The sequence below is a fragment of the Oryctolagus cuniculus genome, chromosome 7 (assembly GCF_964237555.1).
Source record: "Oryctolagus cuniculus chromosome 7, mOryCun1.1, whole genome shotgun sequence".
Lineage (NCBI taxonomy): Eukaryota > Metazoa > Chordata > Mammalia > Lagomorpha > Leporidae > Oryctolagus > Oryctolagus cuniculus.
Genome location: NC_091438.1, coordinates 97,692,944 through 97,720,033, shown reverse-complemented (window position 1 = coordinate 97,720,033; position 27,090 = coordinate 97,692,944). Strand labels below are relative to the sequence as shown.

Sequence of the window (27,090 nt, the reverse complement as noted above, 5' to 3'; positions counted from 1 at the left end):
GCATTTGTCCCTGAGGGATTCTAAGGCAAAATTTTGGCCTGACCCAAACTGTTTACTTTCTTTCTTTCTGCTGTCCAGAAAGGGCTTTCTATGAGTGCTTTGGAGTTCTGAAAGTGTCATCTAGTCTCTTTTGACATACTTTCAGAGAATTGTCTACTAACCATGGCTCTCTGTAGGATCAGATAGGAAGAATGGTTGTTATTTACATGGCCCTTTTTAACCTGAAGAGTTCAAAATCATTTTTGGAATAATTTTCTCTATGATCTAGTTTCTACACAGATGCCTGGTTAGGTTTCAATATTTCTATGCCATACTGTTTAGACATTCAATTTTTACAATACTTTGAGTATTTCCTCTTCCCGAAGTCCTCCCCCACCTTCAATTCTACTATTCCATATGAAAGTATAGAGATAGCTGTCTCTCTCACCGGGATTTGTTCTGCCCTTTCCCTGGGGTAAAAAGAAATTGTATGAATCAATTTAAATTGGCCAGAAGAAATAGCCAGAAACCTGCTTATGTTCAAATCCTCTGCCCTAATCACTGGTATGGAAAACCCATTGAAAAGACCTACACATAATCTTACTTCCATTGCATTAAAGATGAAACTGCCGAATTGAAAAGATCTCAGCCAATTAGAATTGAACACATAGCTCAATAGTGTGTCTGGCAGTTAGATCTGAAAGGGCTGCTTTTGACAAAGAAAAGCACTCCTTTATGTCAGGCTGTTGAGGGTCAGAAAATAACCCGAACTAGAAACAGAACTAAAAACTTATTTGCTTCAGAACTGACACCAGTTAAAGTAATTTACAGAGACTCCTATCCAAATATCTAATTACCCAGAATACAATATTTGTATACAGCAGAAACACTCTAATTCACAGTGACAGGGAACTGGAGGTGGAGAATTAGTGAATAAGTGAGTAAAAACAATAAAATCATGGGTCCTGTATCATGATCTATACTTTGCTCATTCCTTTTGACAAGGGTAGTATGGTGTGAATTATTTATAGTAAATGTACTATGGTGTATTCTATAAAATTAATTAAATTTTACAGTTTTGAGTTTCTATAATTTTAGTCAGTAAAAAATAATCAAGAGATGAAAAAAGGAAAGAGATGTAAGAAGAGGTAGATCTGTTAACTTTTTGGATAAATTTTCAATGAAGGACTACCAACTGTCAGACCTCTTCTATAGGAATTCCTATCTATCCTGAGTCTACTTACTAAGCTGAGTAAACCTAATTGAGTGTTTTAGAGTGCATTTCTGTTGCAGTAGAGGAGTGATTAAAGAAGAGATTTAGATGCTATTTCAAATCCATGTGTGACTTGGGGTATACTGGCTACCTTTCTACATGTTTAGTTGATTTACCTTTTAAAAACAAACAAATAACATTCAGTATCATCAGAATTGGAAGAACTTTCATTATTATGAGGAGATAACTCATAAAAATATTATAAATCTAATACTATGCATGAATCCACATACTTAAAATGGATAGTGAAAGAGAACTTGTATTAATGAAGCATCTATTCCATACCATATCTGTATATATAATTTAATTATCAAGATTAACACTTTAAATTGATGTTATCATTCCATTAAATGTTTAAAAAATTGAGACCTAAAGCTATTAAGTCACCATTGTTAACTAAAGAGGTAGAACCAAATAGAGGTCTATCTAGTTGCACAGTTCAAGCTCTTACCACCTAAATCCAAAATCAGATAGTTCTAATTCTAAATTTCATACTATTACTCAATGACCTTGGGCAAGTTTACCTCTTTTAGTCTTTATCCTCAAATCCACAAATTTCAAACAAGGAGATTAACAACCATGCTACAGAATTCTGATTAGAGTTAACATACGACAGATTCACAATGAAAGATGGTAATTAGTATTGTTAAATGCAGAACAGTGGTCTAACTGAGTCTACAGAACTCCCAGATCCCATTTTATAATATGAAAAGAAATTTTTATAGTTTATTTACAATAATAAATATAGGCCATTGCCGCGGCTCAATAGGCTAATCCTCCACCTTGCAGTGCCGGCACCCTGGGTCCTGGTCCCGGTCGGGGCGCCGGATTCTGTCCTGGTTGCCCCTCTTCCAGGCCAGCTCTCTGCTGTAGCCAGGGAGGGCAGTGGAGGATGGCCCAAGTCCTTGGGCCCTGCACCCCATGGGAGACCAGGATAAGTACCTGGCTCCTGCCATCGGATCAGCGCGGTGCACCGGCCACAGCGCGCCAACTGCGGCGGCCATTGGAGGGTGAACCAACGGCAAAAGGAAGAGCTTTCTCTCTTTCTCTCTCTCTCACTGTCCACTCTGCCTGTCAAAAAATAATAATAATAATAAATATAGTTAATATTTATAAAATTATAATTTTTTATAATAAACATAATTTATAATATGACAAGAAGTTTAATATAGATGATGGGCATCTCTAAATTCCTCTATTGAAGTTTTATATCACTGCACAAATTTGGCATATAGAAAAGCATGTGTTGCTTAGTTATATTGATATATCTAACTTACATCTCAAGTTATACCATTAATTTTAAAACATCAAGACTGAATCAAAATCAAGAAAGTTTTGAAATCACTAATCAAAATATTATGAAAGTAATTCAGAGCCATTATTCTAATGTGCATTGTTGTGTGTGTTCTATAAAACAATATGTTAAAGCTTCATCATGGATTTGCAAGTCTCTTTTTTCCACAGGGTTTTATCCCACAATTTAGTAGGAATACCAGAGAATTTGTGACCACGTTTTCAAAACACCATACCAAATGACTGCTATATTTATTTATTTGTATATGTAAAGAAACTTATAAAACTTGACGAATACAAAATTTAAATTATGTTCTTTGTCCTCAACAGTCTATTTCTTCTTGGTATCCCTTATGCATTCCATCATTTAGTAATATTACCATCTATTTTGTCACCTGGGTCAAAAATATGGATGATGCTTAGCCACTTTTTCTTCTTCAGCATCTCACTCTGCCACTCATATTTCCATATACTTTCCATCTAAAGGGCTCTTTTACTTACTTTATAAGTACATTTTGAATCTTTTCATTTTTATATCACTGTTTTAGTTTACAACCTTATCATTGTTCTCTTGATACCTTTTGATAATATAACTGGATTTTTTGGCTTCACATTTTATTCCATTTTTCAACTGTAAATTTTTTCTGAATTGTAATTTTGAGAATATCTCACAAAATGCTAAATATAGAAAAATAATCTTAGGTTATCTCAGAAGTAATTGTTATTATTCTTTCATAATTTAAAACATACTTATTTTAGGGCCAGCACCGCGGCTCACTAGGCTAATCCTCCGCCTTGCGGCGACGGCACACCATTGGGGCGCCTGATTCTGTCCTGGTTGCCCCTCTTCCAGGCCAGCTCTCTGCTGTAGCCAGGGAGGGCAGTGGAGGATGGCCCAAGTCCTTGGGCCCTGCACCCCATGGAAGACCAGGAGAAGCACCTGGCTCCTGCCATTGGATCAGTATGGTGCACCGGCTGCAGTGCGCCGACTGCGGAGGCCATTGGAGGGTGAACCAACGGCAAAGGAAGACCTTTCTCTCTGTCTCTCTCTCACTGTCTACTCTGGCTGTCAAAAAAAAAATAAAATACTTATTTTATATTATTTTCTTCAAAGTAGAAATTGTAATATATAAACTCTATCATAGTTTATCTTCTTTCTTAAATTAATAATATATTAAAGACACATGTTAAATATCATTTTTTAACTTTTATTTAATGAATATAAATTTCCAAAGTACAGCTTATGGATTACAATGGCTTCCCCCCCATAACTTCCCTCCCACCTGCAACCCTCCCCTTTCCCACTCCCTCTCCCCTTCCATTCACATCAAGATTCATTTTTGATGCTGGCGCCGCGGCTTACTAGGCTAATCCTCCGCCTAGCGGCGCCGGCACACTGGGTTCTAGTCCCGGTTGGGGCGCTGGATTCTGTCCCGGTTGCCCCTCTTCCAGGCCAGCTCTCTGCTGTGGCCAGGGAGTGCAGTGGAGGATGGCCCAGGTGCTTGGGCCCTGCACCCCATGGGAGACCAGGAAAAGCACCTGGCTCCTGGCTCCTACCATCGGATCAGCGTGGTGCGCCGGCCGCAGCGTGCCGGCCGCGGCGGCCATTGGAGGGTGAACCAACAGCAAAGGAAGACCTTTCTCTCTGTCTCTCTCTGTCACTGTCCACTCTGCCTGTCAAAAAAAAAAAAAAAAAAGATTCATTTTTGATTCTCTTTATATACAGAAGATCAGTTTAGCAAACATTAAGTAAAGATTTCAACAGTTTGCACACACATAGAAACACAAAGTGAAAAATACTGTTTGAGTACTAGTTATAGCATTAAATCTCAATGTACAGCACATTAAGTACAGAGATCGTACATGAAGAGTAAGTGCATAGTGACTCCTGTTGTTGACTTAACAAATTGACACTCTTGTTTATGGCATCAGTAATCACCCTAGGCTCTTGTCATGAGTTGCCAAGGCTATGGAAGCCTTTTGAGTTCATCAACTCTGATCATATTTAGACAAGGCCCTGGTCAAAGTGGAAGTTCTCTCCTCCCTTCAGAGCAAGGTACCTCCTTCTTTGATGACCCATTCTTTCCACTGGGATCTCACTCGCGGAGATCTTTCATTTAGGTCATTTTTTTTTCCAGAGTGTCTTGGCTTTCATTTTAAACAGTTAATTTTAATGAATTCATAATATTTATATATCAGTAAGCTATTTTATTTGTTTTTATTATATGTTATATTTTATTTAAGTTATACAAATTTCATATACTTCATATATACAGATTTAGGAACATAATGATACTTTCCACCCTATCCTTCCTGCCAAACACATTCCCATACTTCTTATTCCTCCCTCTACTATTCCAACTCTTAATTTTTTTAAAAGATTTATTTATTTATTTGAAAGTCAGAGTTACACAGAGAGAGGAGAGGCAGAGAAAGAGAGAGAAAGGTCTTCTATCTGATGGTTCACTCCCCAATCAGCTGCAATGGCCAGAGCCGCACTAAGCTGAAGCCAGGAGCCAGGGGCTTCTTCCCGGTTCCCACATGGGTGCAGGGGCCAAAGGACTTGGGCCATCTTCTACTGCTTTCCCAGGTCATAGCAGAGAGCTGAATCAGAAGTGGAGCAGCCAGGTCTCAAACCAGCACCCATATAGGATGCTGGCACCTGAGGCCAGGGCATTAACCCACTGCGCCACAGCGCTGGCCTCTCCAACTCTTAATTTTATAAAGATCTATTTTCAGTTTACTTCATACTCATAAGATTAACCCTACACAAAATAGAGAGTTCAACAAATAGTATATAGAAAAACACTGTTCCTCAACAGTGGAGACAAGGGCTGTAAAAAATCATCAAGTCTCAAAATGTCCATTTCAGCCCAAAACATTACATTTAAGTACACTGTTGGTTACACAGATCAGGGAAAACATATGGTATCTGTATTTGAGACTGGCTTATTTCACTAAGTATGATGGTTTCCAGTTGCATCTATTTTGTTACAAAAGTAAAGATTTCATTCTTTTATATGGCTTAGTAGTATTCCATATTATATATGTATCATAGTATCTATCCAGTCATCAGCTGATGGACGTCTGGGTTGATTCCATAACTCAGCTATGTGAATTGAGTTGCAATGAACATGGGGTTACAGATAAGTCTTTCATATGATGATTTCATTTTGTTTGGGTCCAGTGGTAGGATTGTTATATTATATGGGAGATTCATTTTCAGATTTCTGAGGTGTCTCCATACTATCTTTCATGGTGGGTGCACCAGTTTAGATTCCCACCAACAGTGGATTAGGGTATCTTTTCCCCACAACCTTGCTTGCATTTGTTGTTTGTTGATTTCTGTATGAAAGCCATTCTAACTGAGGTGAAGGTGAAACATCATTATGGTTTTAATTTGCATTTCTCTGATGGCTAGTGATCTAGAGCATTTTTTCATGTGTCTGTTAGCCATTTGAATTTCTAGTTTTCAAAAATGCCCATTCAATACTTTGCCCATTTCTTAACTAGATTGTTTGTTTTGTTGATGTTGAGTTTCTTGAGCTCTTTATAGATTCTGGATTTTAATCCTTTATCAGCTCCATAGTTTGCAAACATTTTCTCCCATTCTGTCAGTTGCCTCTTTGCTTTGCTAAGAGTTTCTTTTGCAGTGCAGAAGCTTCCCAGCTTGATGTAACCCCATCAATTTTGGCTTTAATTTCCTGTTCTTCAGAAGTCTTTTCCAAGAAGTTTTGCCTATGCCAGAGTCTTGCAGAGTTTCTCCCAGTGTTCTCTAGAAATTTTATACTATCAGGTCATAGATTTAGGGCCTCAATCTATTTGAAATGGATTTTTTGTAAGGTGTAAGTTAGGGGTCTAGTTTCATACTTAAGCATTCAGAGATCCAGTTTTCCCAGCACCATTTGTTGATTAGACTGTCCTCGCTCCAGGAATTATTTTAGTTCCTATGTCAAAGATAAGTTGGTTATACATGAGTCAATTGATTTCCAGAGTTACTATTCTGTTCCATTGGTCTACACATCTTTTTTTGTATACCAGGCTGTTTTGATTATAACTGCCCTATAGTATGTCTTGAAAACTGATATTGAGATGCATCCAACTTTGTTTTTGTTGTATAAGATATTATAGATATTTGGGGTCTCTTATGTTTCCATGTGAATTTTAGAATATTTTTTTCTAGACATGAGAACAATGTCATTGGCATTTTGATTAGGATCACATTGAATCTGTAAAATGCTTTAAGTAGTATGGACATTTTGATGATATTAATTCTTCCATTCCATGAAAAAGAATTTTTCCATTTTTTTTAATCTTCTATTTCTTTCTTTAATGTTTTGTGATTTTTCAACATGGAGATTTTAACTTCCTTGGTTAAATTTAATACCAGGTATTTACCATTTTTGCAGCTATTGTGAATGGGATTAATCTTAGAAGTTCCTTCTCAGCCATGCCCATACAAAGACTATTGATTTTTCTGTGTTAATTTTCTATCCTGCCATTTTACCAAACTCTTTTATGAGTTCCAATTGTCTCTCAACAAAATATTTTTGTTCCCCTATACATAGAATCATGCCATCAGCAAATAGGGATAGTTTGACTTCATCCTTTCTAATTTTTATCCCTTTGATTTCTTTTTCTTGCCTAATGGCTCTGGCTAAATCTTCCAGGACTATGTTGAATAGCAATGGTGAGAATGGACATCCTTGTCTGGTTCTGGATCTTAATTGGAATGCTTCCAGTTTTTCCTCATTCTATGTGATGTTATTTGTGTTTGTTATAAATTGCCTTGATTATGTTAAGGAATATTCCTTCTATACCCAATTTGCTTAAGGTTTTCATCATGAAAGGATGTTGTATTTTATCAAATACTTTCTCTGCATCTATTGAATTAATCATGATTTTTACTTTCCTCTTTGTTAATTTGATGTGTCAGGTTTATTGATTTATGAATCTTAAACCATCCCTGCATAACAAGGATAAATCCCACTAGGTCTGGGTGAGTGATCTTTCTGATGTGTTGTTGGATTTGATTAGCTGTTATTTTGTCAAGGATTTTTGCATCTATGTTCATCAGTGATATTGGTCCACATTTCTCGTTCTCTGTTGTTTCTTTTTCTGGTTCAGGAATTCAGGTGATACCGCCTTAATAGGAGTTTGAGAGGATTCCATCCCTTTCAATTGTTTTGAATAGCTTAAGAAGAATTAGAATTAGTTCTTTAAATGTCTCATAGAATTCAGCAATGAAGTCATCCATTCCTCTGCTTTTCCTGTTGGAAGAGTCTTTATTACCACTCAATCTCTATCTTGGTTTTTGGTTTGTTTAGGTTTTCAATGTCTTCATGTCTCAATTTCAGAGATGTATTCCAGGTACAAATAACTTCACATCGTTCCCTGCATAAAACTCTTCATTAACAGGCTATAACTTATGGAATCAATCCCAGTTTGTTATCATAGTATACTAAGACTTTCATGCCGTGTGATCTTCCTGCTTCTTTGAACCTCATATCCAATCATTCTGTCACATGGATGACACTACAATCCACAACCATCGTCACAATCTCAAATCACCAAACTTCACTCAGTGTTTACTTTTCTCATACTATCAATCCATGCCATATCCCGTGAGGATTATTTATTCATATAACGTAATGTAAAATAACGTCTTTTTCCCTTTACATATCACATAGTGTCCTCTGCACCATCCCCTTTCTCTCAGTCTCACTCTACTCTTTAAATGTTTAATCCCCTTTTAACTTCCAAGACTCTGCTTTTGGAACTTTTCTACCACAGTGTCTTTCCTCACATCCCAGTCTAGCACATACATTCTTTTATGTTCTGCTATGCCACATGCCTGTTTCTATATCTGTGTTAACCATTTTTTTTTTTTTTTGACAGGCAGAGTGGACAGTGAGAGAGAGAGAAAGAGAGAAAGGTCTTCCTTCCCCGTTGGTTCATCCTCCAATGGCCGCCGCGGCCGGCGTGCTGAAGCCAGCGCACCATACTGATCCAATGGCAGGAGCCAGGTACTTCTCCTGGTCTCCCATGCGGGTGCAGGGCCCAAGGACTTGGGCCATCCTCCACTGCACTCCCTGGCTACAGCAGAGAGCTGGCCTGGAAGAGGGGCAACCGGGACAGAATCCGGCGCCCCGACCGGGACTAGAACCCGGTGTGCCGGCGCCGCAAGGTGGAGGATTAGCCTAGTGAGCCGCTGCACCAGCCTGTGTTAACCATTTTATACTGGAACTCTCCCTTACCAAAATTGTAAACTTCTTGAGGGCAAGTATTTAAACTATGAATCTTTGTCTTCCAAAAACCTGAATTCAATAGATGAGTTCTATTAGATGCTTAACTGATGCTTCTTGAAATGAAATAGAGAACAAGAAGGGAGACAGTGTAGGCATACCATTCTATTCTATTCCCACTAAATAGCCTCTGTTAATGTTCTCAGGAATATTAATTACCACTATTCTGTTGTCTCTGTACCTATTTGTATAAGTATCTTACTTTTTGTTAAACTTTTATTTAATAAATATAAATTTCAAAAGTTCAACTTTTGGATTATAGCAGTTTTCCCCCCATAACTACCCTCCCACCCACAAACCATCCAATCTCCTGCTCCCTCTCCCATCCCAGTCTTCATCAAGATTCATTTTTAATTATCTTCATATACAGAAGATCAACTTAGTATATACTAAGTAAAGATTTCAACAGTTTGCACCCACACAGACACACAAAGTATAAAGTACTGTTTATGTAGTAGTTTTACCATTAATTTGCATAGTACAACACATTAAGGACAGAGGTCCTACATGGGGAGTAAGTGCATAGTGAGTCTCGTTGTTGATTTAACAATTGACATTCTTATTTATGACGTCAGCAATCACCCGAGGCTCTTGGCATGAGCTGCCAAGGCTATGGAAGCCTCTTCAGTTCACAAACTCCAACCTTATTTAGACAAGGTCACAATCAAAGTGGAAGTTCTCTTCTCCCTTCAGAGAAAGGTACCTCTTTCTTTGATGGACTGTTCTTTCCACTGGGATTTCACTTGCAGAGATCTTTCATCTAGGTCGTTTTTTTTTTTTTTTTTTTTTTTTTGCAACAGTGTGTTGGCTTTCCATGCATGAGAAATTCTCATGGGCTTTTTAGCTGGATCCAAATGCCTTAAGGAATGATTCTGAGGCCAGAGTGCTGTTTAGGGCATTTGTCATTCTATGAGTCTGCTGTGTATCCCACTTTCCATGTTGGATCATTCTCTCCTTTTTAATTCTATCATTTATTATTAGCAGACAATGGTCTTGTTTATGTGATCCCTTTGACACTTAATCCTATCTTTATGATCAATTATGAACTTAAACTGATCACTTTGACTAGTAAGATGGCATTGGTACAGGCTGCCCCAATTGAATTTGGAATCCCATGGCATGTTTCCAGCTCTACTATTAGGGGTAAGTCCAAGTGAGCATGTGCTGAACTGTACATCTCCTCCCTCTCTTATTCCCACTCTTTTTTTTAACAGGGATCAATTTTCAGTTAAATTTGAACCTAAAAATAATTGTGTGTTAATTGAAGAGTTCAAGTTCAACCAGTGGTATTAAGTAGAACAAGAAAATACTAAAAAGAATAAAATAGTAAGCTGTTCCTCGACAGTCAGGACAAGGGCTGATCAAGACATTGTGAATATCTTACATTATTTATTTACAACATAATCCAATATTCAATTCAATAATCAACTCATAATCTTTCAAGTTCACATAAAAAGATCATTCCTAGAAGAACTCTTTCCTCATCAGTCCAGATTCTTGTAAGATAAAACTATTATTTACATTCACAGCATCCTATACCTTTTCTTCAAATATTTGACTAAATAAAACTTTAGGGAATACTTGCATAGTTATTTTTTATTTTCCACTATATATCATTGGTCTCAAGAGTAAAGAGCATTTCTATTTCAACATGGTATCTGTTGTACTTAATACAGTTCATTTATTTAACAATTTATTGCCAAACTAATATGTGATAGATACTATGCTAGGAACTCAAGTACAACAATATGATAGACAATACCTCCCTGCTTCTAGGAAGTTTGCATTTCTAGCTAGAAAAGACAGGCAACAAGCAAGGAAACAAATAGGATCAAAAAACAATAAGTACTGTGAATAAACTAAAATGAAAATGTAGTGTTGAGTAAAAAGTTCAAGGACAATAAAAGTGAGCAGTCATAGATGTTATGTCCTGGAAGATATTATTGAGTCTAACGCCTGAGAAATGCATTATAAATATCCAGTAAAGGAAAGTAAAGAGAAAAGGAAAGCACTTTGGGAAAGAAAATATTAGACTCTCATCTTAAGGTGAAAGACTGATGACATTCTTTTTTGGGCCTGGTGATTAAGAGACAACATTAGTGGCCCAAGGACATGGGAGTTCCTTCTCTGTGATATAAAGTTAAGATTCTTTAAGATTTAAGTCACAAGAAGTGTAGCATGTCAGGAATTTTTGTTGCCTTGATCTAATTGACAGTACATAGGAGCAGGAATGTCAAGAGGGAGATGAGCCATAGAAGGGCAGACATCAGAAGTCACCCTCCGATCCACTTTCCTTGCTTCCAGAAAGTGAGTGTTTAACACGATGGGAAGGGGAGATACTGAAATATTAAGCAAAGTCTCATCTACAAGTATTACCTGGACCTGCAGGACGTATGAAGTCAAAAATAATTACTTGGATTCTGTAGTTAAGACCAAATCTCCATGCTTTCTATCTAGCCTTGGATCCAAAATGTCTCAGAGCCACATAGTCAGAGAGAAGATCACAGTACTGGTTTTATCTACCATTACTCTCTAGATTTAGTTCTTGAAACAATTCTCATAGCAAGGGATGCAAATCAGCCTTCATTGTTTCTAAATTGAAATGGTAGGGGACACAGAGAGAACCTTATAGAGAAATCATAAAAATTATATATCTCAAATAATTATGAAGCCTCTGTTGTGTACAGGAATATGTTATAGGCACTAAATTGTTTTTGTAACAGCCATTTGGAATGACTTGTGGTGTAAAAAGCCTAGGTTTTAAAAATAAATACCTATTCAGAAAGTTAAAAGCCAGGCAAAGAGGTTTGTGGGTGGAGGGGAATCATACCAAATTTAAGTGATAAAGAAACATAGGAAAGCATGATATTTGGGAGATACACACAAGACTAGAAGCATGGGGAGCAGGAAATGAGAGACTTCAAGCTGGCAGGTGAATCACATTTGCCAAAACCCTAGGTACTCCAATAAATAATATTCTGGAAGTGCAAATCATTATTGTAACTGCATTAGGCTAATAACATAGCAACCTCCTATTTGGGTAAAATAGTTGGATGTAGATAGTAAATTGTGAGATATAGGAAAACATTTTATTTAATTAGTTGAAGCTTGATTATCTCTGGACATGTTCCATTAGTCTGCCTTGGTTATCTGAGTGTATCCATTATCAGGAGTTTGGCTTTAACAAGTCCATTTATTGAGCTCCATCAAGGTATTTTTCTGCTTAACTCCTTGTTGTCAAGTGTTGAGGAGCTGGGCCTTAGTGTTTTTCAGGCTTCCTTGCATACACTTTAGTGGCTTGTCAGAACAGTCAGAGCAGTGGAGAATTTCCCACACGTGGGTGCCTTACCCCGCAGTTAGCAGGAGGTGGGAAATCAGGCAGAGATGCCTTCCAGAGCTGAAGGGGCCTCTTGGCATTTCCCTGGCAGCCTTATGCTTATCATCAGCCAGAACCCAGGCACTCATTAGACTCTTGATGAAAAGCATCCTAAAGAAAATGCCAGCAAATTGTGCCACTGTGCTGGCAGGAAATTAAAACCGCTCAGTGCAAGTGGAGCCAAGAGAGCTGTTGAAATGAAAGGTAACATCAGGGGTGTGATCACTGACTCACACAGCGCCCAGGATGCAGGATGCAGCTTTCTGCTTCACTGGGGAATGCATGAGGCCCTCGCATCTGTCAGCCGAAGTCAATTCTACAGAGGGGCTGAGACAGGTGGGGAGGTGGGCTCTGTGAATCAAGCTTTGTTGTGCTTGGGTAAATGCTGGGGGGGTGGGGTTGTTTTCTTTTCCCAAAGGAGCCCCGCTTAGGAAAAATGGAAATAGGAAAAAGGTTTCATTGGTTTATTTTTTTCCCTGGCCACAAATACTCAAAGGCCAAATTAAAGAAAGATCCTGAAAGTACTGCAGGTCCTATTGTAGGAGTGGACAGTGTGGAGGAGGCAGACAAAATTTCAAAGCCATGAAACTAGCATGGGACTTTGAACAGGTATTTCCATTCCAAAGGAAATCATTGATGGCGTCACTACTGTTATTCTGAGTCTGAAATAACCACTGGAGGAGGAAGGGAGATGCTTAGCAGAAAGCAGTACCAGGGGCCGGTATTGTGGCAAAGCGAGTTAAGACTCCACCTGTGACTCTGGCATTCCCTATACAAACATTGGTTCAAGTCTCAGCTGTTCCACTTCCATCCAGCTCCCTCCTAATGTGCCTGGGAAAGCAGCAGAGCATGGACCAGGTGCTTAGGCCCCTACTACACATGGGGGGAGACCAAAACGGAGTTACTGGATGGTAGCTTCATCTTCACCCAGCCCCACCTGTCTTGGCCATTTGGGAAGAGTGAACCAGTGGATAGAAGATCTCTCTGTCTCTCTTATTCTGCCTTTCAAATAGATAAAATAAATCTAAATAAGAAGGCAGGAACCAAGAAGCAAGCAAAGAACACTAAGTCTTCATAGTTCTGGAGGTGGTATGCAGGCTATAGCCCTACCACCCCACACAAAGGTGTCCAGTTCCTATACCCCAGAACCAGGGCCAAACTGTCTTACATGGAAGAGGAAAATTAAGGTTGCTAATTAGCTGACCATAAAGAAGAGATTACCCTGGATTATCCAATGGATGTAATGATGAAATGATAAAGGTCCTTAAATATGGAAAAGGGAAGCAGCAATGGAGGTGAGAGTAGTCTGAGCACTCAGCCAACTGTTGCTAGCTTTTAAGCTACAGGAAGGGGGTAATAAAAGTTGGAAAAGACAAGGAAACTGATTGTACTCTCAGGCTTCTGGTAAGAAACACAGCCCTGTTGGCACCTTGATTTTAGCTGGAGAGGAGCACTTTGGACTTCGACATGATGAATTTGTGTTGCTTTGAGTCATTGAGCTTGTGGTCATTTACAATAGCAGCAATGGGGTATACTGGGACTTAGAAGATTCATCTAAAGTGCCCAAAACAACTTAAATTTTTTCCAAGTTTATTTATCATTCCCTGGGTCAAAAAAGTAAGGCAAGAAAACACTGAGAAGATCCAAAATGCTCTTGTCTGTGTTACAACCATAAGGCATATTATGCACATCATCTTAGTCTTTGCAACAATCTTATAAAGATCTTATAAAGCATCATTCTAACCTGTAAGTGAGGAGCAATTTAAAAAGTAAGACCATGTCCTTCAACCAATTAAAATCTTCTCGGGGCTCACCATCTCACAGACACTAAAATCCAATGCCCTCACGCTAACCTCCAAAGCTCTATCTTATTAGTACTCAGAGTGTAGGCTGCTTATCAGTATCACCTGGGACCTGGTTAGAAATGCAAGGCTCAGGTTCTCCTATAGATGGTGTCAATCAAAATCTCTGGGGACAGAGCTCAGGCATCTGTTGTAACGTAAACTCCAAATGATTCTTATACACCCTACAACATTTGAGATGCACTACTCCACGTGATATTCATAAGCCTACCTCTCCAACCAAGTCTGGTACTACTCGCATCCTGGCTTGAAGGCTCCAGCCCCTGGCCTGCTTTGTTTCCTGAAAATGCCGTATTTGCCACCATCTTGGGACTGTTACATTATCCTCGGTGCCTTTGAAGCCTGTCCCTTAGAGATTAGTTTGTTTGTTCACATAATTTAAGTCTTATGCTCTCCCTATTTGTGACTCTATGAAAGATAACAGAGTTCTAATGGCACTGACCTCCCATTGTTTCACCATAAACTTTGCCTATTATTTCCAAAATTCAGAAATACACCAATAGTGAATAAGAAGCCATAGATAAGAAAATGGACACTAATAATTAACCATATAGATTTAAGTTTTGCACAAGTTTTAGCAATTATGATCAAAATTTTTTAAGAAGCTAGTTTTTTGATGTTACCTTTAGAAAAGTTTTTAGTACAAATAAAAACTAAGTGTTCTACCTCATGATCTGGCATGAACTATTCATTTGAATTCTTTTTTGAAGGAAGGACTTGATAAGCAAGAATAACTCAGCATGTATGCTACACATCAGTTATGATGAACTGTGTGACCATGGGTCCTTCACAATGCATAAGCACTTTACACTTCAGTTCTCAAAATATGACTTTTACAATGAGTTCTGCATATTTCACCAGTCTCTCAGTGAGGTCTCTGAAAAGTTGACTGTTTTCCTCTTTTGCAAATTAGATCAAAGAGTATTACTGTTTAATTCTATTGAAAATCATGTGGTTATTCAGTGGATCATTCAGTACTATTTTTATGCTTCAGAAGTGTAAGGCCCCACTGCAGTTAATAAGCTCCAGAATGTTTGTGTGTATTTCTTAGGCATGTCACCTTAGTGGATGGCTTTTCCTAGCCACTAAGACCACAGAGACTGCTCCATCCAGCCAGCAGCTGTAGATGGTAGAAAAGGCTCACCCATCTCTTAAAGCCCAGGCCAGGAAGTAATTTCAGTTTTTCTCTTATTGCCTTGGGGAGAGTATATCACAAGACCACCAGTGAATGCTAGGTAGATAGAGAAATATCATCCAAGGGTGGGTAGCCATTCTCAGTATTAAAATCACCCTGAGAAGGCAAATACAAGTATCTGAGGGCAGTTAGCTGTCTCTGCCACAAAAGCCTTGTAAATTATTGCAGTGCTCTGGTATCCTGCAGTTTCCAACGCGATGCAAAGCTCAATAACAGCAAATATACCTTATTCTCTGAACGATTCTTTGAATCGTTCTGTTACTATATGTTCCCAGAGTAATTGATATTGCCTCTTTTAGAAACCCTCATCTTTATTTTAATTAATTGTTCTGCTACATTGTAAGCTTTAAGAATTGGCCTAGTCACCTTGTACCCACCTTTAGTGCCTAGTACAGTCCCTCACATACAGTTGAGTCTTGAGAAATTATTTTTAAATGAATGAATAAAGGAAAGTACCAAATTCCTATTGCAATGTCTTATCCCTTAAGATATGTCCTATATTGTAAGCTACTTGAAATCACATTTTTTGGCTGAATAAATAAAAAAAAATATTAAGACCTTTTGTTGTTTCCATAAAGGACATGATGCCATTGTCACACTCTTGAAGCATTATAAGAGACCCCAGGAGGAACTGCCCTGCAATGAATATTCTCAGCCCGGAGGAGGTAACCCTTTGCTTCCCCAGTTTTCACTGTTGTGCAATATTGTGTGTAAAGATAAACCTGAGTTTCTTTTGCTATCATTCTGGGGCTAAGGATGAGGGCATAACTGATGTCAGATTAGCTTAATTTTAAGAAAACTCGTATCAAGGTGAGGCTGAACACAAAGAAACCTCCACTTAAGCTATTTTCTAACTCACGAATCTGCATTTCCTCCAAGTCTAATATTCCCTGGACTGGATTTTATGAGGCTTCTGCATGACTGGGAAGACCTGGGTGAGCTGAGAACAATTGTTCTCCATTTCAGTAATCTATTAAGGCAGGGCAGAGAACACTCACATAAATTGAATCTGTAGAGTCTACCACAACTTACATTTTTTAAAACTCTTTTATCAGCTTTCAAAATAAACACTCAGTACAGTTTCAGTGTTCAAAAACAGGTGTGGACCTTAGGTTACAGGTTTATTCGGTTTTATCACCTGGTACTTTTCATGAACTTTTAAGTAGAGAAAAATGATTGCTATTTCTAACTATCTAATTTTATTTCTAGATGGCTCCTATGTGTCTGTTCCTTCCCCCTTGGGGAAGATCAAAAACATGACAAAAGGTACTTACAACATGGGACAATTATTATACGTTATTGCTAAGGATGACTGTTGCCTCTACTATAACTTTCTTTTTTTTAAAGATTTATTTATTTAAAAATCAAAGTTATACGGGGTGGGGGAGTCTTCCATCTGCTGGTTCACTCCCCAGTTGGCTGCAATGGCCAGAGCTGTGCCGATCCAAAGCCAGGAGCCAGGAGGCTTTTCTGGCTCTTCAGCATGGGTGAAGGGACCCAAGGACTTGGGCCATCTTCTACTGCTTTCTCAGGCCACAGCAGAGAGCTGGATCGGAAATAGAGTAGCCTGGACTCGAACCAGCACCCATATGGGATGCTGGCACTGCTGGTGGAGGCTTTACCCACTATGCCACAGTGCCAGCCCCTACTATAACTTTCAATTTTATTTCACATATTACAAATGATAATTTTTACAAGCATAAGCAGTATTACTAGCATACTATCTTTGTCACAATTAACCTTCCTTTTATGCCCTTGCAATTCATGAAGATTTAGCTGTGAAAATCTCACAAACATTAAAGAAATACATTTTATTTTAATAAAATATAAATTACCAATGTTAATATTTTTTCAAAAGGACTGGAAATAGTTTAGTCTTTGAAAAAAATACTTGAAAATAATTTTTTTCAAATATCTCAGTTAATTAAAACTTTGGGAACTTCTTTGTATGCTACATGAAGAAATCAATAATATTAGACTAGGAAAATAAAAGTTCAAGTCTACTCTAAAGGCATATTTGACTATTCAGAATTTTGTCTTTTAAAATTATTTTTTTAATTTGGGTGTTTCCTCAGAATGACCCATGTGCTTATTTCATGTCATTTAATTGGGGTCCCTCTATGGTTCAGTTCATAGATCCTTGAGCATATCGGAATAAGTTGGAGAACTGATCAGATAAGAATGCTTATCACAATGTGAGATCAAAGGTAGTCCAGGCTTGCCATGTCACTCAGGCAACTGGTTGGGGATCATATCAGGAATAAAATGAGCTCTGATAAAAAGGTGGAATGACAGAGACAGAGAACCAACAAGGTGTCAGCGGTCAGTTGTGATAAGGTTTTCAGTGTCTCCAAGTAGTCAGTTCCAGTTAGACAATTAAATGCTACTGGGGAATGGTGTTTTTGGTTAAGCAGGTATGTGCATGCATATAGTACACTTTTCCACATGGGTGCTTTTTATCTCAGAAAATGAAAGGACAATTTCTGCTTGCAGAGAAGGCAGACGTTCTCCTCCTAAGGGCTGGATTGCCTTCACACTTCCACCTTCAGCTCTCAGAAATTGAGTTCCACGAGATTATCGGCTCAGGTAATCTGCGAAACTTCAGGTCTGCTTCAGTTTAATGAGCTCAAGATAATATGTGTTTATTTATTTTTCTTCAACAATTTTAGGATCTTTTGGGAAAGTATATAAAGGACGATGCAGAAATAAAATAGTGGCCATCAAACGGTAAGCAAGCACATGAAAACATTGAGCATGCAGGTGGAGTTGTGACCTTTGAGGAGCATATGTGTGGCAAGCCCCTTGTTCACATCCATCTGTTGATGAGGATTTCCTGTTGCTGCCATTCCAGTTACCGAGCCAACACCTACTGCTCCAAGTCAGATGTGGATATGTTTTGCCGGGAGGTGTCCATTCTCTGCCAGCTGAATCATCCCTGTGTAATTCAGTTTGTGGGCGCTTGCTTGAACGATCCCAGCCAGTTTGCCATTGTCACCCAGTACATATCAGGAGGTTCCCTGTTCTCCCTCCTTCATGAACAGAAGAGGTATGGGTCTCTTGGTCTGATTTCTCCTGTAATATGGTAGTGAAATGGCCCTTGCAACACTTCCGAGGCTGTCTGATGTGCCTTCCCCTTCAGAAACCTTTGAGTGCTAGCAAGTGTGATATTTTAAATGTGCCTTATAATTTATGCCTAATAGTTGTGTTTCAATGACTAAAAATACTTTTGTGCTTTCTTAACGGGAACTCAGTTGATGGTAAGATTTCAAGAAATTTAAATTGGCAACTGAAGCTTATAAAAAAAATAGGCTAAATTGAACATACCAGGAAATCAGATATACTCATATGTAAGCTCAGAATAAAGTAATTACCAAGGCTCACCGTATTTATAAAAGAAAGTTTTAAAAAGAAATGGTCTTATACAAGTCTAATTTGAGTTCACTTCCTAGATCCATACATACAATAATTAGAATGTGATTTCATTCAGTGATTAAAATAAATTTCATTTTTACATTATTACAAAGAAATTGAGTATAGTGCTACAAATAAATTATAAAAATCAAGTGTAATATTTTAAACAAGAAGTGTTATATATCTGAGCTGATCTTTAATTAAGCATTTTCTGATATAGAAAATCTATTTTTTCAGATTTAACAAATTTTTAACTTAACCTTCAATAAAGAAAAGAAGTCTAAAATTACACAGTGAAAAAATCACACAGACCATTTTATTTTTTTACAATATGTTATTGGTTTGACTATTTCATCTCCATTAAATCTCTTTTTAAATTTTAGGATTCTTGATTTGCAGTCCAAGTTGATTATTGCAGTAGATGTGGCCAAAGGTATGGAGTACCTTCACAACCTGACACAGCCAATTATACACCGTGACTTGAACAGGTATTTTTCCCATAAATAATGAATTTAGAATTAAATGAATAATAAGCAGTCTAATACAGCTTTCAGTGAAGACACATTTTAGACTCCTTGCAAATCAGGGTTTTCTACCTATTCTGTGGGTAAGGGAACAGGCTACTATAAGCCTAGGGGACAGAAGCTTTGCCATTGTCTTTTACAGCAGTAGAAATTTGTATAATTGCTTCTAAAGGATTTTTTAAATCTGTGAACAGTGTCCAGAAAGACAGTGATGTCTGTAAGATGTTCCCATGTTGGAATGGTGAGATCAAGGATTAAGTTCAAAGATTGTGGACGAATGTCATGTCTCATGGAAAGTCAGGTGTTAGATGATGTAAAAGTATCTGAAACAGTACTTTGTGCTACCATGTTGGTATTTTTGCTTTAGTAAATTAGCCAACTATAATAGATAATTTATCTAATTCTCAGAAGAGGGTTTTTTTTTTTTTTTTCATGGAATAGAGACTTGAAAATAATACAGAATGAAAGTGTTCCAAGGGTGGGACCCTAAGGATTTACAAAACTTTTGTTAAGCAGTGAAACCTTTCTCTAAGTGAAGTCCTACCTGAATGGTTGATATATAAAACGGAGCAGCATCATTTGAAGGCAGAGTGTGGGGCTGAGAACTCTGTTCAATTCCGTTTTCTCACTACTAAGGAGGAGGACTCTGAGCCATCTCTGTGGAATCCCAAGGGTGCTGTAAAGAATAGTTGGGCAGCCCCTAATAGTTGGGCAGCCTTGTGAAGCAAGTCAGGTTATGTCACATCAATAACTTTCATTCCATGATTGTCAATAAGATTCATATAGATCTAGTGTATAATCCTTTATACAAACTCTGTTCAACCATTAGTTCAATGTCTATTTGAATTTTTTGTTATATTTAAAACCTTTAGTGCAGTAGAACTTGCAAATGAAAGTACCATAGACTCTACTTTCTTTTTTAAAAAAGATTTGTGTGAGTCTGGTGCCGTGGTGTAGTAAGTTAAGTCTCTGCCGGCAGTGTTGGTGTCCCATATGGGCACTGACTCATGCCCCTCTTCTGATCCAGCTCTCTTATTGTGGCCTGAAAAGGCACTGGCAGATGACCCAAGTGCTTGGGCCCCTCCATCCATGTGGGATACCCAGAACAAGCTCCTGGCTTCTGCCTGGCCCAGCCCCAGCCATTGTAGCCATTAAGGGAGTGAACCAGCAGATGGAAGATTTCTCTCTCTCTCTCTCTCTCTCTCTCTCTCCACACACACACACACACACACACTTCTCTCTGTATTTAAAAAAAAAGAAAAAAAGATTTGTCTGTTTTAAAGGCAGAGAGAGAGAGAGAGAGAGAGAAAAGGAGCTCTTCTATCCACTGGCCCACTCCTCAAATTACCTCACCAGCAGGGGTTGAACCCAGGAGCCAGGAGCCGGGAACTCTATCGGAGTCTCCAACAAGGGTGGCAGGAACTCAAATACTTGAATCATCATCTATTGCTTCCCGCATGCATTACCAGAGAGCTGAATTGGAAGCAGAGTCTGACAAGCAATGGCTTAACCTGCTGTGCAGCAACGCTGACACAATAGTTTGTACTTTCAAAAAGCTTCCAAATTCCAATCGAGGTGAAAAATATCTAAATATATTCTAAGGTATAAAATAGATAATTCTGTAAAAGAAATAGTGGCACTTTTCTATAAAATATCAGAAAGAAGAATATTAATACTTCTGAGGAGTTTAGAGACAACTGCACAGAAGACATATGAACTTAGTGTTGAAGGATTTGGAAGAGCATCCTTCTAGGCGTAGGGATTACCTTAACAAAATAGATACAGATTAGAAAGTGACAGGTAAACTTGGGGGCTACAAATAGTTTTGTTTTAGTGCACAAAGTGTATGAAAGTAGGTAGTGTATATAGTATCACAAATGCACAATTGGGAAATACAAAAAGATAGAAGGAGAGCACAGAAATCAGTAAATGGTACACTAAGATAGGTTATGATTTGTTCTGTAGGCAGAATCTGGCACTAAGGATTTTGAGCTGGAAATCACAAATTGACAGCTGTGTTATGATAAGAAAAGCATATTGTAAAAGGCAACTTTAAGGAGAAGGCAAGAAACTTATGAGCAATTGTAATAATCTAGAGGAGAAATAATGAAAAGTGGATTTTACCAGTGACAGTGGAAATGAAAGGAAAAGACAGATATAAAACATAAGATAGATAAATCATACACAAATGTGGTAGAATCTTAGGTGTTAGAAGTATATAGGACTCAATCTGTTCATAATTATTTACTAGTTTTCAAATAAAAATCATTTCTTCACTGCAATGTTTAATTCTTTATATCTATTTTCTTTTTTAAAATATTTACTTATTTATTTGAAAGTCAAAGTTATACAGAGAGAGAAGGAGAGGCAGAGAGAGAGAGAAAGAGAGAGAGAGAGAGAGAGTCTTCCATCTACTGGTTCATTCCTCATTAGGCCACAATGGAGGAGCTGTGCCAATCCAAAGCCAGGAGCCAGGAGTTTCTTCCAGGTCTCCTACAGGGGTACAGGGGCCAAAGCACTTGGGCCATCTTCTACTGCTTCCCCAGGCCATAGCAGAGAGCTGGATGGGAAGTAGAGCAACCAGGACTAGAACTGGTGCCCATATGGGATGTTGGCGCTGCAGGCAAAAAGGGCGTTAATCTGCTGTGCCACAGCACAGGCCCCTATCTCTATTTTCAAAACACATATCTATGCTAATAAACTTCTTTGAGTTTCAGTAACATTTAGTAATAACTTGAGATGATAAATTAGCATAATACAAACTGATCATCTTGGGTTTAGGAATATTACTGTGCCATTTCAACCATCTTTGCACGTGGCATTAAAACAAATGAGTGATCACTCTGAGTTTTCTCTAGCTGCAGTGGTTCATTTGCAGGACATCAGAATTTATATGCTGCTACTCTGTGAGAAAGTGCAAGTTGTTACCACCACTTATAGAGCAGGACCAAAAACATAAATGTCACTTAAAATTGAAAATACAACATTTACTATAGAGCAGATGTAGGTTTATGTTTGCCATGCCTCCGATCTTACCTAAATGCTTAAATTATACTAAAAGTTTTCAAATTGTATAAAACATAAGTCCCTTCAAAAAAATAGAAACCCAAACAATGGCATCTCTTATTTGTGGACTATTTTCTAGCATTATTTAATCTAGTAATGACTACAAAACATCCAGTTTCTCAAATTAATGCAAACATAGCATTATGCATGTCTCAAAAGAACATGAATCTTTTCCTCAGAAGGATTATTATAATCTACATATGCCCAGGAAGCAACCAAATTTCCAATTTAGGTGGAAAATGATTAAGAGCCAAAATGATTAAATAGTAACTTTCAAAGGATTTCAAGAAAATCAAAGATCAAAGAGGAGTGGAATACTTCCTGGAGGACGTAGAGTTAAAACTAGACTTTGAAGAATAGGCATAAATCTTTCATTGGTCTTTTCCCAGCATACTAACCCGTTTCTCCGCAATACTTACAACATACCACCGAAAGTAATGGGGCAGAGATGCACATCAGAGACCGGAGCACAGACACTTGTTTGCCTTTCTAGCCACATGATCTGTGTACATGTCCCTCTTCCCCATTACTCTGGGCAAGTCGCAGCTTCAAAGCCAGGGATCCAGCTCTCTTCATCTCACATATCTAGAATGAATGTAATGTTGTACACAGAGAAGATATTCAATCAGTGCACTTTTAGCTAAACCAAATTCTTGGGGCATCTCTGTGAATGTCATTTTGGAGTGCAATGGCCCACAGGGGATCAAGAATTTGTCTAATACCTTAAACAATTTTAAAGGAGAAAGGCTGTTTGAGGTTATTGATCAGACTACAGAAAATGGACATTTTCTATATTTGTGTTTATGACCGTTGAAATATTTGAGTAAAAGAGAAGAATTTTATTTTTCCTCTGGCAAGCAAGGCTTCTTTGAGGATTCTCATACTAAGTTCCGAAAGTTAATTTAGGTCTTCAGTATATACCAAGAACAAGTTCAAGGAATGAATAAGGAGGTGGTTCTTCCCAGCTTTGGTGATGATGATGATAATAACAATAATACCTATAATTTACAACTATTTAGTCCTTAGAGTCTGAAAGTAGCTCTCTAAGCTTTTGTCTTGCTTTCATTTAATCTCATAATGACTCTATGGTATAGTTATTATTATCTCTGTTTTACAAATAAAAAAAACTGAGTAGAGAGACTAAGTGTGAGGCCACATTCATGTCAGCAATATTTATCAACCTTGCTCATTATACTTCAGTCTTTAAGATGCAAAATTCTTGTGAACCAAACCATTTCTTGTATCATTTCCGCATGCTTCTGTGTTCTGCTTATTTTTTCAATCCATAGGTTTGGAGCCTAGGTTGCATACAAGGAAAACAGCTATGTTTTATGTGGTTCATATTGTTTAAGTGATTTTTAAGTTTTTTTTTCTTAAGGAATGCACTCTTTAATTTGCTGTTAGACCTCACCTTGTATCAACATACACCTGACCAATTTAAATACCTCTTTTGGGCCATTGGAGTTTGCAGATATTTGTCTACATATAAGGCTTCAAAGCTTTTTACTTCATATTAACAGATGTCTATGTTTTCTTGGAAAAGTACATTTTCCAAATCACCTGACATAGAAATGAACATCGCTGCATAAATACAAGTATATGGATCAAATAAATAGCTTTCTCCCTGTGAAAATTGATAGCATCTTATATTGTATAACAACACCATAGGCAATGAAATAGTGGTACTATCATAGCAAAATGGAATGACATTCCCGTGGTATACATATATGAAAAAATTCATCAACTGTGAAGCTGTATACAATGTTTATTGTCATTGCTTTTAATCTTTTGTATTCCTTTATAAACTGGGAATTGAATAACACTCCCCAATATTCTCATATACACACACACACACACACACACACACATAATCTTTTATGTAACACCACTAGTTAGTTTGAGATCTAGATCTGAGAAGGACTCACTCTTAAAGACTCACTGTAGGTTTTTAGTGTCAGCTTATTCTGAGTAAAAAGGAAAATAATTAGTGATAATTTAAAATCAGCCAACTTCCCAGTGACAAATGACAGATCATATAAAAAATAAAGCTATTAAGGACTAAAAGAATCTTAAATTTGAAGGTGACATTTAACTAAATTAGTGAAGAGTTTAGGAAGTACCAGACAAAAAAAACTAAATGGAAATATTAATGGTTGTTTTAATGTCGGCATATGCATTTGTCTTTCAATTGAATATAAAATATAAAACTCCTGTACTTAAAACATAATATCAAGTAGAGTAAACAAGCTGATTGTTTTTCTCATTACCTGTTAGGTAAAATTCTATTCATCAGTTTGCATAAGTTATAGAGTTACATTCCCAGATTTTTTATATTTATGATTTTTCTAATAAGTGATTGTACAGAAAGAACTTAGTACCTACTGGCAAATGCCATCTTGAAGAGATTTCCAAATATCCATATGCAGATTGTTTATGTAAAAATTGTATCTCACTTCAAATTTCCAAGTTAATTTTATTATTTTATTTTTTACTCTTTTTCTACTTAATACCACTGGTTGAACTCTTTACTTAACATAGAAATACTCATAGGTGTTTAAATCCAATTGAAAATAGATCCCAGTAAAAAATAAGAGTGGGAATAAGAGAGGGAGGAGATACACAGCTCACCACACATTCCAGAGGCTTACCCCTAAGGGTAAAGCTAAAAACTTGCCATGGGACTGCAAATACCATTAAGCTGGGTGATACTAATGCCATCTTACATGTTAAAGTGATCATATTAAGTATGTAACTGATCCTATAGGTAGGATTAAGTGTCAAAGGGATTACATAAATAAGACCAAATGTCTGATAATAACAATAGATAGAATTAAAAAGGAGAGAAGGATCCAACAGGGGAAGCAGTCCACAAAGCAGGCTCATAGAATGACAAATCCCGAGCCGGCACCGTGGCTCAATAGGCTAATCCTCCACCTTGCGGCACCGGCACACCGGGTTCTAGTCCCGGTCGGGGCACCGGATTCTGTCCCGGTTGCCCCTCTTCCAGGCCAGCTCTCTGCTATGGCCAGGGAGTGCAGTGGAGGATGGCCCAAGTGCTTGGGCCCTGCACCCCATGGGAGACCAGGAAAAGCACCTGGATCCTGGCTCCTGCCATCGGATCAGCGCGGTGCGCCGGCTGCAGCGGCGGCCATTGGAGGGTGAACCAACGGCAAAGGAAGACCTTTCTCTCTCTGTCTCTCTCTCACTGTCCACTCTGCCTATCAAAAATAAAAAAAAATAAAAAAATAAAAAAAAATAAAAAAATAAAGAATGACAAATCCCCTAAACAACACTCCAACCTCAGAATCAGCCCTTAAGACATTCAGATTTGTTTGAAAAACCCATGAAAGCATTTCAGGCTTGGAAAGCCAAGACACGGTGGCAAAAAATGATCTACATGAAGGATCTCTGTGAGTGAGATCCCAGTGGAGAGAAGGGACCATCAAAGACGGAGGTACTTTTCATTGAAGGGAGGAGAGAACTTCCACTTTGCTTATGGCCCTGTCTAAATACAGACAGAGTTTGTGGACTCAAAAGGCTTCCATAGCCTTGGCAGCTCATGACAAGAGCCTCAGGTTATCACTGACGTCATAAATAAGACTGTCAATTGTTAAATCAACAACAAGAGTCACTATGCACTTTCTTCCCATGTAGAACCTCTTTCCCTAATGAGTTGTACTATGAGAATTAACAGTAAAACTTCTCTTCAAACAGTACTTTTACTTTGTGTGTCTGTGTGGGTGCAAACTGTTGAAATCTTTACTTAGTACTGAGTTGATCTTCCATATATAAAGATAATTAAAATGAATCTTAATGAAGAATGGGATGGGAGAGGGCGTAAGAGGTAGGGTGGTAGTGGGGGTAGGAGGACAGTATGAGAGGAAGAACCACTATATTCCTAAAGCTGAACCTGTGAAATTTGTATTCATTAAATAAAAGCTTTCTTAAAAATAAAGAAAGAGAGGCAGAGCAACAAAGAGGGAGAGACAGACAGACCCAGACACACACACACATACACCCCAATCCTCCATCTGCTGGTACACTCCTCAAATGACCACAATCTCAGGAGTCAGGAACTCCATCCAGGTTTCCCACATTGGTGGCAAGGGTCTAAGCACTTGGGCCATCATCCACTGCCTTCCCAGGTACATTGGCAGGGAGCTGGGTCAAAAGCAGAGCAGCTGAGACTCAAACTGGCACTCTAATGTGGGATGGCAGTATCATATGTAGCAGCAGCTTAATGGGTTATGCCACACCAGCTGTCTCTCTGGAATCTATCTTTTTATCCTAATCCCCATTTCTACTCCTTTCTCCCTATCCACAGGCAAGCATTCTGCTTTGTTCATTGTATCTTTCTGTTTCTATATATTCCTGAAAACCAAAGAGTGGTATTTTGTGCATGTGTATTTTCATGGACAAGTATAACATATCACTCTGTTTTGTACTTTACTGAGTTTTATGTCCTTAAAGATCTATCTTTGATGCTATGATATATTTAATGTTGTTATTGTATTTTGAACTTACCTTACTTGATCAGGACATGTTAATAAAATCTTTGTTAAAAAAAATCAGTTGTGCCGGCGCCGCGGCTCACTAGGCTAATCCTCCGCCTTGCAGCGCCGGCACACCGGGTTCTAGTCCCGGTCAGGGCGCCGGATTCTGTCCCGGTTGCCTCTCTTCCAGGCCAGCTCTCTGCTGTGGCCAGGGAGTGCAGTGGAGGATGGCCCAAGTGCTTGGGCCCTGCACCCCATGGGAGACCAGGAGAAGCACCTGGCTCCTGCCATCGGATCAGTGCGGTGCACAGGC

At 38.2% G+C, this 27,090-nt stretch overlaps 1 protein-coding gene across 9 annotated transcripts in view; it reads left to right on the top strand.

Moving 5' to 3' along the window:
- Positions 1–27,090, top strand: part of TNNI3K (TNNI3 interacting kinase) — a 372,046-nt gene that overhangs the window by 146,200 nt on the left and 198,756 nt on the right. For all 9 annotated transcript variants that reach the window (XM_017345534.3, XM_002715920.5, NM_001204807.2 and 6 more), the window contains 6 exons: positions 15,862–15,948; positions 16,493–16,549; positions 17,777–17,869; positions 17,953–18,010; positions 18,135–18,329; positions 19,078–19,182. In XM_017345534.3, the coding sequence (XP_017201023.1) occupies positions 15,862–15,948; positions 16,493–16,549; positions 17,777–17,869; positions 17,953–18,010; positions 18,135–18,329; positions 19,078–19,182 (595 nt within the window). The remainder of the gene's footprint in view (positions 1–15,861; positions 15,949–16,492; positions 16,550–17,776; positions 17,870–17,952; positions 18,011–18,134; positions 18,330–19,077; positions 19,183–27,090) is intronic.